Source organism: Pantherophis guttatus, chromosome 7 (assembly GCF_059756535.1).
Source record: "Pantherophis guttatus breed Tessera chromosome 7, ASM5975653v1, whole genome shotgun sequence".
NCBI classification, from domain to species: domain Eukaryota; kingdom Metazoa; phylum Chordata; class Lepidosauria; order Squamata; family Colubridae; genus Pantherophis; species Pantherophis guttatus.
In genome coordinates this window covers 81,793,759-81,805,960 of record NC_142069.1, presented here as the reverse complement: position 1 = coordinate 81,805,960, position 12,202 = coordinate 81,793,759, and the positions used below count along the sequence as shown (strand labels likewise).

General features: G+C 43.8%; 1 protein-coding gene across 1 annotated transcript in view; it reads right to left on the bottom strand.

Moving 5' to 3' along the window:
* Positions 1-616: 616 nt before the first annotated feature.
* The window catches only part of ETV6 (ETS variant transcription factor 6), a 143,950-nt gene continuing 132,364 nt past the window's right edge, over positions 617-12,202 (bottom strand). The window contains exons 6-8 of the mRNA XM_034440369.3: positions 10,428-10,570; positions 5,573-5,673; positions 617-3,097 (exon numbers count right to left, since the gene is read on the bottom strand). Coding sequence (XP_034296260.1) covers positions 2,992-3,097; positions 5,573-5,673; positions 10,428-10,570 — 350 coding nt within the window. The 3' untranslated portion in view covers positions 617-2,991. The remainder of the gene's footprint in view (positions 3,098-5,572; positions 5,674-10,427; positions 10,571-12,202) is intronic.

The following is a 12,202-nucleotide window of genomic DNA, read 5'->3' as shown; positions in this document are numbered from 1 at the left end:
AATTCTCGGTATACATGGGGAATTTCCGAGTGAATTCTTACAAGGGGCTCTTTTCCAAAATCTTTTTTACATCGATTTAACAGATTTTCTGTTCCTTTTACCACTGGCTAAGAGAGTAGAGAAATGCCAAATGTTACAACAGGAAGATTTTTTTTTTCTCTTTTTCTTACCAAATAGTCCCACCGTTGCCCTTTCGAAGGGCAATCATGCATTAATTGTAATGTGTACTTTGGCTTCAAAGGAACAAACATTGTGATTCAGTTCCCGAATATGGAAAACACACTGTTCCAGTTTCAATTTCTCTCACTCTTTTAATATCTATCGTAAGCCAGACTCTTTTATTTTTTTCTTCCCCCACTCTCCCCAGATGCCATATTTTCATAAATTGCTTTTGGCCAGACGCCTGTAAGTTTGGATGATGGGCTGTGTGGATGAAGGACAAACGACAACACAGACACGCATTCCCACCCCCCCTCATCGTCATCATCTAACCCCAAAATACCGGACACGATCCTGTTCTCGGGATTTCTTGCCTTCTCAAAATTGTAGCTTTTCGTTCGGCAGCAATGATGGTTTCCCCCGTTGGGATTGGGTTAGACTCGACTGCTTCATATTCTTTTTGGCTAATATATACGGTGGGTTACTTAGCTGGTAAGACGGGTGGAGCTGAAGTTGCTTTGAAGCTTTGGTGGGAAAGGAGAAGAAGTAACTGTAGGAAAGGGGCAGCACCCTTTTCTCTCTTTTTTGTATGTGTTTGTGTTACGATTTTCATTTGCTGCCATTTTTAATGGAAGGTACACATTTCTGTCAGGGGCGAATTTCATTTCGCTTTGGAAAGAAATGAAAAGCAAAGGGTTTTTGCTCATCAAGGTGCCTCCATGAGCCAAGATGACACCTGTGGATGTGAGTTGAAGCCCCATCCTCTTTTTACATACAGGCTTTGACCACGCAATTAGTCCACAATTTGACCGCATTAAAAACACCCCTTCCTGGAAGTTTCTATGGTTTTTTTTTTTCTTAGAAAGGAAGTTTCTAGTTCTTTTTAAGGAACACTCCTGCAAAAACGTGGCTAAGAAGTCACCTAGCTTGCATCTTGGATTGTGCGTACTCACCACCTTCAGAACCTCCAACGTAACACTCCCTTTTCGAAAAGTAAGCTTCTAGCCCTTAACAATTCGGAAAATAGGCTTCAAAAAGCTGCGATGAAATTTCCAAAACAAGAAAACAAGGTTTCCGGTGATGGGAAGTGAAAATGAAATTCAAGACAAGTCTTTGTGCTTCTCAGCTCGGGAGAAGCAGGCAATTATTACACAAAGTAAAGAAAAAAAAAAAAACAGATGCAAATATACTTCATTTGCCCCAAAGAAACGAGGGATATAGTCCGTTACTTTTTCTGACGCTGTTTAAATTACTGTGGAATTTTTTTTAATTTTTTTTTTTTTTTTACTTCTTTCGTGTATGATTTACATGATCTTGTCCATGGCTGTTAGGAAAAAAACAACAATACCCTTATATAGCCAGCATTTTGTCATGATAAAAGAACCTCTGAACTTAATGAGGAATAACTTCATTTGTGGTATAGAAAGAGGGATGACTTCAACCTCGAAGGAGTTTAACAGAACAGTCTTCCTACCAACCAAAGGCACATACAAATCTCCTCTTAAGGCTACGAAGCTCATCGGTCGTCGCGAGAATCCAGAACACTGAAACGTAATAAAAATAGTAGTCTTCAGTATTCACATCCACCTAAGAAATGAGGAAGATGACTAGAAAACTTCGAGGGAAGGAGGGTGTGTGCGTGGATAGAGCAGAAGCGAAGGGAACGGAGACGAAGCTCAGCCCCAGAGATTCAATTTCACCTCTCTGAGCTGTGAAGGCCACTTCCTGGGAAAATTATAGCCACCATTTTGAAAATTCTACACCCTTCCTTCTCTTTGGAGGACCAACTATTTACCTCACGGACCAGAGGCGGCTGGCTTTGGGCCCCAACCCAAAGAGGGGGAGGGACACCGAAAAAACCCATCTCGCTGGCCCACACACGTTCTTCAGCCTTGCAGATGAAATACCTTTTAGTAACCATCCGGCAAAAGAAAATATCCACCTTCATCAGGTGTGGTTTCTGCATAACCCTTTCTCGAAGCTGGGCCATCCTGCATGAATCTCCTGCCTTTTATACTGATTTCTGGGATCGTTTCTCTGACACATTTCGACAGTGCTCAGGCGCCCGGATTCGGTCCGTGTGCTTTGAGGAGCCAACGCTGACCAACAACACTCCCCAAACGACGGCATCCACTTTCTATCCTCGGCCACCAGGAAGGCGTTTTTTTGGTATTTCTCATGCTCCAAAACCATGGATTGCAGTCCAACGTTCTTTGATCTATCTTTGTGCCGACGGATGCCGACTGCAAGCAGTTTTGGCCTCTGTAGTTTCTCTCCGATGCCTCTTTTGCCCGCCGACCCTCGATTTTTTTATTTTTTGTTTTTTTTCCTACAGAGGCTCTCGTGAGAATCTGCGCCGACCCACAGTTGTGCTAATTTCCATAGGAAAGCATTCAGAATACGCAGCCCCCTGACGTTCTGCTCTACAAAAAGGAATTTAAAAAAAAGCCCAAATATTACTTGGACGGGTTAATTAGAAATTAATTAGAAATATATATATATTTCTAATTAATTTCTAATTAACCCGTCCAAGTAATATTTGGGCTTTTTTTAAAATTCCTTTTTATATAGATATATATATAAAACTGACCAATCGAAAACAAAACAAAAAAATACCAAGCCCAAGGCGAGACAGGTCCTAAAAGCCACCAGGCGAAAGGGCTATGCTCTCTTCTTTCAACCACCCTTGCCAATCTGTTTCTTCGCTAAGGTGCTTGGAGGTCCTGCCAGTCCGAGATAAATGCCAAGTCCTGGAGCCCTGTTTTCCCAGCCCAATGGATCTCCAGAGACGGTTTCTCCATCAATTCACGGTGAAGGAAGTGGATCAAATCCTCAGCACTCGTCTTCCTGGTAGATCTGCTCATCCAGTTCCTGAGATTCCAGATGTTCTAAGCGGTCAGTGCGGCCGCTCATAATTTCATCTGGCGTCTTCATGAACCTGCAGAAACAAAGAGCGCGTAGTAAGGTGGGGTGGAGGGCAGCAGTGTTTAATTCTTATTCTTCTTATTATTTTACTGGCGCTGGTGTTTCTGCACTGCTTCTGAGAACTTTGGACAGCAGGATTTGTGAGCTGCAGCCAATTTTTCCGGCGACCACTACGTTGCAAATTGTTAATTATTTTAACCAATCGAAATGGAGAAACTCAGTTTTCAAACTATCAGTAGCGACCAGGCCTATAATGGTGGGAAGAATTTTGAGTTGGCTATTGGCATTGCTAATGACAAGAACATTAAGGTAAAGGTTTCCCTCGCACAGATGTGCTGGTCGTTCCTGACTCTAGGGGGCGGTGCTCATCTCTGTTTCAAAGCCGAAGAGCCAGCGCTGTCCGAAGACATCTCCGTGGTCATGTGGCCGGCATGACTAAACGCCAAAGGCTCACGGAACGCTGTTACCTTCCCACCAAAGGTGGTCCCTATTTTTCTACTTGCATTTTTACCTGCTTTCGAACTCCTAGGTTGGCAGAAGCTAGGACAAGTAACGGGAGCTCACCCCGTTACGCGGCACTAGGGATTCGAACCGCTGAACTGCCGACCTTTCGATCGACAAGCTCAGCATCTTAGTCACTGAGCCACCGCATCCCTATAGACAAGGACATTAGAATGCATATAAAAGATTTAGTAGCCAGCCATGATTTATCTTATTGAGGGAACTCTAAAAGATGTGTATCTTCTCAGTACACGGGGAGCCCTTAACTTATGACTGCTCACTTAGTGACAAGTTATGACACCCTTCCCCAAAAATGAATGACCTGATTTCAAAGTTACAACAGCCAGAAACACACACAGACCCTTGATGATCACATGACTGCATTTTGGATTGTTGGCTACTGGCTCATCTTTACAGCTATTTGCAGCATCCTGCGATCACCACGTGGCCATGTTTTCTCACGGTTTTTTTTTTTGGTTTTTTTTTTGCTGGTTTCAACATTTACTTCCAACAAAAAATGCCCACTAGGTAAAATGGATTCACTTAATGGCTGCAGCACTTGCTTAATGACTGTTAGGAAATTATTATTACCTACTGTAACTTGTTGGGTTGGCAATATATAAACCCTCAATATAGCTTTAAGATTGCTGTATTGCACCATACTGTGTCCTGATTGGTTAGCTCTGTAGCCAATCTCCTTAAGAGGGAGCTAGAAACATGGTATGTTTCCCTTTGCTGTTCTTGCTCTCTGATATCTCTGTATGCTACTGTTTGCAAATCCAGAAGAACTGTTTATTGTGAATGACTACGACGACTGGTAAGAAGACTTTGTTATTGGATTATCCCTGGACTGTCGTTTTGCTATCTCCTGCTTTATATGTGTATGACCTGGACTGTTTATTGGACTGTGCCTTATTATTTCCTGAAAGTAAACACAACTCAGTGTATCTGTGTGTTGGCTGTGTTTATTCGTAACTACTCTCAATCGCTTTCATGTGCACACCCTTGCTACTCAAGGGTTACTCTGCGAATTCCTTAACAATGACCATCAGAAAAAATGTCATAAAATAGGGTGGGATTATGTGGTGACCCGGTTAAGAAATTTAATGACTCATGACTGCAATTCCGGGATCAATTATAGTCATAAATTGAGGCTGACCTGTATATGGGTTGTCCTCAATTCACAACTACAATTGAGCTCACAATTTCTGTTTGCTAAGCAAGAATTCTGCCCCATTTTACAACTTTTCTTGCCACGTTGTTAAGTGAATCGCTGCAGTTGTTAAATTAGTAACATGGTTGTTAAGTGAATCTGTCTTCCCCATTGACTTTGCTTGACAAGAAGGTCTCAAAAGGTGATCTTGAGACACAGCAACTGTCATAAACATGAACCAATTGCCAACCACCTAAAGTTTGAGCAGGTGCCCACAGGATGCAGCAATGGTCGTAACTGTGAAAAACGGTCATGTGTCACTTTTTTTCAGTGCCGTTGTAACTTTGAACGGTCACTAAACAAACTGTTGTAAGTCAAGGACTACCTGTACAGCTGAAAAATCAGGAGTTTAAATAAAATTCGGTATTTCCAGAACTAATGTTCCCTTTGAGTCAGTGATGAAATGTAAAATTTGTTACTACCGGTTCTGTGGGCGTCGCTTGGGGCGGGGGGTAATGTGACTGGGTGGGCATGGCCAACTTTTTTGTTTTTTTTTTTTACTTTTAAAAGCATTTTTTCTACAACCTCTTCAGCCAAAGAGGTTGTAAAAAAATGCTTTTAAAAGCTTCTGACGATCAGGCAACTCAGCTGGGATCGTCAGAGGCTTTTAAAAGCATTTTTTTTCTACAACCTCTTCGGCCGAAGACAAAAAAGTGCATCTTACTGTCCGAAAAATACGATCACACAAAAATTCTGTGATCAAGAGAACCAAGATGCTTTCACAAAATTTGGAACGCACCAAAAAAAAAAAAAAAAAAAAAAAATCACCATTACCTGAACAAAAGTCTTTGTCCTGGCTCCTTTCTGATAATATTTAGCTTGTAGTAGTGGCGCAGGGCACGAGACATTTTCTCGTAGGTCATATTTGTTCGGTTCTGTTTCATTTAAGACAAAGAAAAGCAAGAATTAAAACAAGTTACCAAAACGATAAAGGAAAGAAGGGCTCGCTAAACCCCGGTTCACATTCCCTGTCCCTTGTTTTTGCTTGCCTTCTCTTATGTCCGTGATGGCGAACCTGTGGCACGCGGAGCCATATTGGTGGGCACGCAAGCGTTGCTCTAGGTCAGCTCCAGTGCGCATGCGTACACCGGCCAGCTGATTTTCAGGCCTTCTGGTCCCACCAGAAGTTGGCAAATGGGCCGTTTCTGGCCTCCGGAGGGCCTCTGAGGGGTTGGGGAAGGCCATTTTTGCCCTCCCCAGGTTCCTAGAAAGCCCCTGGAGCCTGGGGAGGACGAAAAAACAGGCCTACCGGGCTCACCGGGCCATCATGTGCCAAAAGTGGTGAACGTGGGCGGGTCGTGCACACATGCATGGGGTGGGGCATATTGAATTATGGGTATGGGCACGCGTGTGCACGACCCCCTCCACGCTCCCCGCTTTTGGCACGCGACGGCAAAAAGGTTAGACATCACTGTCTTATGTCATGCTAGATAACACTGAGCCCATGAAATTCTATAGTCTACAACTTGGGAGGAAATTAATAAATCAACATATGAGATTGAATAGGCTTGATTCTTAAGGGCTCCCACCTCTTTCATTTATCTTAAATATGTAAGCAGTTGGGACTATTGTAATGCACTCTAGATGGGGCTGCCTTTGAAGGTGATTTGGAAGCTATTGGTCCAGAATTTGGTGGCACAGGACAGAACTGGACAGCCCTTGGTATGCCCATGATGCACCACTGATCTATGCACTCACTAGATGCCAGTAAGCTTCTGGGTGCAATTCAGGATGTTGATTATCATCTACAAAGCTCTTGATGGCTTAGAACCAGGAGTCAGCTTTTCCAGGTCAATCGGGCAAGAAACACAAACCAGATAACTAATTTTACTTTATTGCAAGGCTACATTAACAGAATCTTGCAAGTCTAAAAGTACGAACTTCCCACCAACGTTTTTTAACAGTTTGGCCTATTAGACTGAGTCAGTGAGGAGATTCAGCCGGTTTGGGCTGGTTCAGGCGAACCGGTAGTTAAATTGCTGGCTGGCTCCGCCCCTCCCTGCCTCTTCCAGGAGTCGTCCCCCCCGCTGCGCTTCATTTTGGTTCCTAGGTAAGTGCAGGGAGGCCTCCTAGGCCCAAAACGGGGCACAAGGGGGTGGGGTGTGCCCTCCCACAGCCCGTTTTTGGTCCCAGACTTCAGGGAGGCCTACTAGGCCCAAAACGGGGTGTAGGGGGCAGCGCATCCCCCCTCTGGCCCGTTTTTGCTCTGGGGGGGCAGGAGGTCCCTTCTCCTCCATCCACATATTCCATTACACCAAGTTTCTGCCCATCCGGTACGCACAAGCAGAGTTGGGGTGCTTTGAGACCTTCAGACGTACAAGACATCAATTGAGACTCCAGAAGTATGCCATTTTCTTTGTCGCCCTCTGGAATGGCATCTCCCCACAGATCTGTCTAGCTCCCTTCTTCCCCCCCCCCCAACCCCGACAATGTTCTGGAACGCTTTAAAGACTGAAGAAGCTACTTGGACAAGCGGTGAAATGTTTCAAGCAAAAAAAGAAGAGAAGAGAAGCCTAACCGCCATGACTCAACTTCCAGACTTTAAGAACTTGGCTGTCCAACCAGGCCTTGGAGTGGTTGTGTGTTTGTTGAGCTTTGTTGGTTGTGTTTTCTATCTGAGGGAGTGTGTTTGTCCGGATGTACGGGATTTCATTTCTAGTGTTGTTGTTGTTTTTAATTGTTTGCTATTTTTAGTGTAAGCTGCCCAGAGACACTTTGGAGTCAGGCAACCTCTAAATTTCGTAAACAAATGAACAAACAAACAAATAAAGAAGCTGCTCTTGCGCAGAAGTTCAAAGGGCTCAGCCGGATAGGGCTGGAGGCCTGTCTAGACATGGCCATCTACCAGCGAGAGGAGGAAGGCTAAAAAAAGTCAAGATGGAGGTGGTACCTGCATGATTGAAACTCCCACCCTTTTAAACATGCATTACACATGCGATGGGAGTTGGGAGAGCAAAATCTGTCTCCAAAATTGCCTCACTTCTGGGCATCCTTCATACTACCATGTTTCCCCGAAAATAAGACCCTGTCTTATATTTTTTTGAACCCTGAAATAAGCGCTTGGCCTTATTGCCATGCGCTCAAAAGCCCGATTGGGCTTATTATCAGGGGATGTCTTATTTTGGGGGAAACAGGGTACTACCCTGCTACTACTAAGCCAATCCTTCCAACAAAAAAGCAACATAATAAAGCAACCCAATTCTCACCTGCAAACAGCATAAAATCCATAGAATTTTTTTTTAAAAAAATCAATAAATAGCAATGACAACACACGGCAAAAAAAGAAAAAGAAAGAGGGAGGGAGGGAGGAAGGAAGGAAGAAAAAAAGAAAGAGGGAGGGAGGGAGGAAGGATGGATGGAGGAAAGAAAGAAAGAAAGAAAGAAAGAAAGAAAGAAAGAAAGAAAGAAAGAAAGAAAGAAAGAGGGAGGGAGGGAGGAAGGATGGATGGAAGGAAGGAAGAAAAAGAAAGAGAAGGAAGAAAGGGAGGGAGGGAGGGAGGAAGAAAGAAAGAGGGAGGGAAGAAGGATGGAAGAAAGAAAGAAAGAAAGAAAGAAAGAAAGAAAGAAAGAAAGAAAGAAGAAAGAAAGGGAGGGAGGGAGGGAGGGAGGAAGGAAGGAAGGAAGAAAGAGGGAGGGAGGGAGGAAGGATGGAAGAAAGAAAGAAAGAAGAAAGAAAGAGGGAGGGAGGAAGGAAGGATGGAAGGAAGGAAGAAAGGAAGAAAGAGGGAGGGAGGATGGAAGAAAGAAAGAAAGAAAGAAAGAAAGAAAGAAAGAAAGAAAGAAAGAAAGAAAGAAAGAAAGAAGGAAAGAAAGAATTTGATCACATATGATCCTTCCATTGGTTTCCACCAATTTCCAGACAGCGGTGATCTCCAGGAGAGTGGGGGAAGAGACAGACTGGGAAGCTTTTCCTGTGAATTGACACAATGAAGGAGGAATTGCGCTATTAAGTCAATTGCCTACGATCAAAATTAGGAGCAGGTGCAATCTGCCCATGTCTTTTTAGCCCTCCCCATCAACATAAAGAGTGGGGAGCCGAGAAAGAACTTTGCTGTTGGAAGAGACTACATAAGCAGACGTCACTTGAAAGGAATGAAAGCATGTACTAGAATTCCTAAGTACCTACTCATCAGAGCCTTGAGCCTTGCTCCTTGCACTACACTGGGCCCCATCCTTGCTAGTGTAGACTTTCCTGCCAGAAATTTGAGAAGGAAAGTCCTCACACCAGCCATGGTCCGAAGTAGCCAATGAACCCTGCCGTCTTCCTCGGATATTTGCAATAAGCACACCCCAAATAAGGGCATGTCAGATCGTCCCCCTCCCACAAGATTCCCAGAATGCACTAGTGATGGGAAAACCATGCCCAAAATGGTTCACGTTTTTGGGAAACGAATCTTCAAGAATGAAAAATGGCTCCCAGAGTTCCTGGTGTGAATGGGATTCACAGGGAACTCTGGGACGGTGGGTTTGGCATAGCCCTAGAGAGCCACTCTGAATATTTTTTACTCGTCTTAAGTGTGGGAAATTCCCACATGTTCAGTTAGTAATGCAGAAGAAATTAAATAGGGGAGAAATACATCTTCTTCTCTAAAGCGGTATTTTTATCTTATTTTATTTTACTATCTATCTATCTATCTATCTATCTATCTATCTATCTATCTATCTATCCATCCATCCATCCATCCATCCATCCATCCATCCATCCATCATCTATCTGAACATATTTATCATATCATATTGTATCATATCATATGTCTGTCTGTCAGTCAGCAGTCAGTCATCTATTATCTGATTGTATCTCTCTCTCTCTCTCCCCCTACCTACCTACCTACCTACCTACCTACCTACCTATCTATCTGGAACATCTGGCCCCCCTTCACATTAACAGTGGGCAGATTAACAACAGATCCCACTTCCCCCCCATCCTGCTACCGCCCTCTCCATCTTTTAATCAGGCCACAGAATTTGGATCTTCCTATCCAACATAGAGTGAGGGAATGCTCTAACACAGTGTTTCTCAACCTTGGAAGCTTGAAGATGGATGGACTTCAACTCCCAGAATCCCCCAGCCAGCAGCGCTGGCTGGGGGATTCTGGGAGTTGAGGTCCACCCATCTTCAAGCTTCCAAGGTTGAGAAACACTGCTCTAACAGAAGGTATCCAGGAGATTTTAGGGACTTCCTCTGCGTAACAACGACAGCTACTGACTGGATCTCCAAACTCGACATTAAACTCTGAAATGTTATTTCTGTTTTCCTCTTACGTTTTCTTACTGCTCTTTTTCTAATTGTTTTAACCTGTAAAAATGAAGTGTTTTAATATTGTGTGTGAACAGCTATACGCTAAATAAAATAAATGTGGATCTTCATAGTATTTTATTTATGTCTTTCAGTTTATGTATTCTTTTTCTCTTTTTAAGATTGTAAGCAAGCCAGAATTACCCTTTGGTAAGATGGGCAGCCAATACATTTTTACAAACAAACAAATACCACCATGGTTTATAGAAGATTATAGAATTTCTCTCTCTTTTTTTTTTAGCAGAATCGTTTTTATTCTTTTTCCAACTCCTCCCCAATCATTTAATTCACAATCTCTGCAAGATAACCAACCCCATCGTGGGTCCTTTGTACCTTATGGTTTCCCCATAGCCGGGCCAGCCCATTGGGGTCCACTATCCGAAATATTTTGGATTCTCTGTCCTCCCATCGGATGAAATTTTCGTACCGGCTGTCGGAGAGCAACTGATAGACGTAATCCCAAAGGAGTCTGCAGTCTGGAAAGAGAACGACAGAAAAGTCATCAAAAGATTCCTGCTGGAAACGAATTGGCTAATTGGCCACCAATGACTCACCTCCAGGAAAGATGCCAGAAATTGTCATATGTTACTTTATTTCTCTGCATAAAGTATTGAGATACTATTGCTCCTTGCAAAGAATCCCAAACCCATTGACACCAATTATAAAGCGGTATTTTAGAATAAAACCGATCCGTTATAAAGACAGGTGCCAGGAGGTGTTAATAGGCAAGATGTGCCAAGAGAAAAAGAAGCTGTGGTGGCACAGTGCTTAGAATGCAGTATTGCAGGCTAACTCTGCCGACTGCCAGCAGTTCGATCCTGATTGGCTCAAGGTTGACTCAGCCTTCCATCCTTCCGAAGGTCGGTAAAACGAGAACCCACATCATGGAGGACAATATGCTGACTCTGTAAACCGCTTAGAGAGGGCTGTAAAGTGGTATATACCGTATTTTTCGGGGTATAAGACACACCTTAGTTTTTGGGGAGGAAAATAAGAAAAAAAGTGGGTGATTGGCAGGTAGATCGGCCTCCTGGAATACCCCCCAATCAGCTGTTCCCAGAGGTGAATTTTAGCAACAGGTTTGTTGGTTGTGAGCTCTCTGCCTTGCTTTTTTTTCTGCCTCTGAAACCTGTTTCAGAGCCTTTTTTTTTCCTGCTTCTGAAAGCCTCCGAAACAGAATATAAATCACCTAACTGTGCGGATGCTGCCATGGTCATAAGTGTGAAAAAATGTTCGTAAGCCACTTTTTTCAGTGCCGTTGTAACTTTGAACGGTCACTAAACGAAACGTCAGTCGAGGACTACCTGTATAGATTAGCAGAATCATGCACCATAAACCTAATACGACTTCAGCAATATTTCACTTGCCTGTATCTAACACTCAGCTTTTCCATAAAAACATTAAAAGCAGAGCAATTATTCTGGAGGTATTACAGTTACATCCCTTGACTGATGCAGTGGTGGGTTGCCCCCGGTTCACACCGGTTCTATAGAACCGGTAGTAAAACCGGCGGGAGGCCCCGCCCACCGATGTCATCAAAACGCTTCTGCGCATGCGCAGAACAGCGTGTGCAAGTGAAGCAAGCAAGTGAGCGCGCTGTTTTGTCCCCAACCCCATGCACACACACCAATAGACGTTCAGGAGTTAAAGACCAAACCAGCCGGCAAAATCCTTTTCCTTATGATAACAGAACTTGGCAACAACCTAGTGGCTGCCTGCCAAGAGTTTATTATTTACAAAGAGGAGAGATAACTTCTCCCCACTTCTGATACATCAAAGGAAAGCAGCTCAATAATTACAATCAAATCCAGAGATAATCCCATCAACTCTTAAAGCAAAAGTCCGGCAATGCAGAATGGCGTGGAAGCTTTCAGCTTTGTTCGTCACAAGGTTTGACTGGCCACCACGCTCCCTTTTATATCCTGTGGGGTGTGGTCCAGTGACTCAGCCTAATCTCGGGCACACCCTTTCTTCTGTTGCGCGCGCTTATCTCTGCGACACTGGTGTGGGTCCAGCCAAGACTCATTACCCTCATCACTGTCCATCTGTGGCTGCGTGGACGTGCTTGGCCCTGGCCCTATCTCTTGCCCTTCGGCGGACACCGAAGG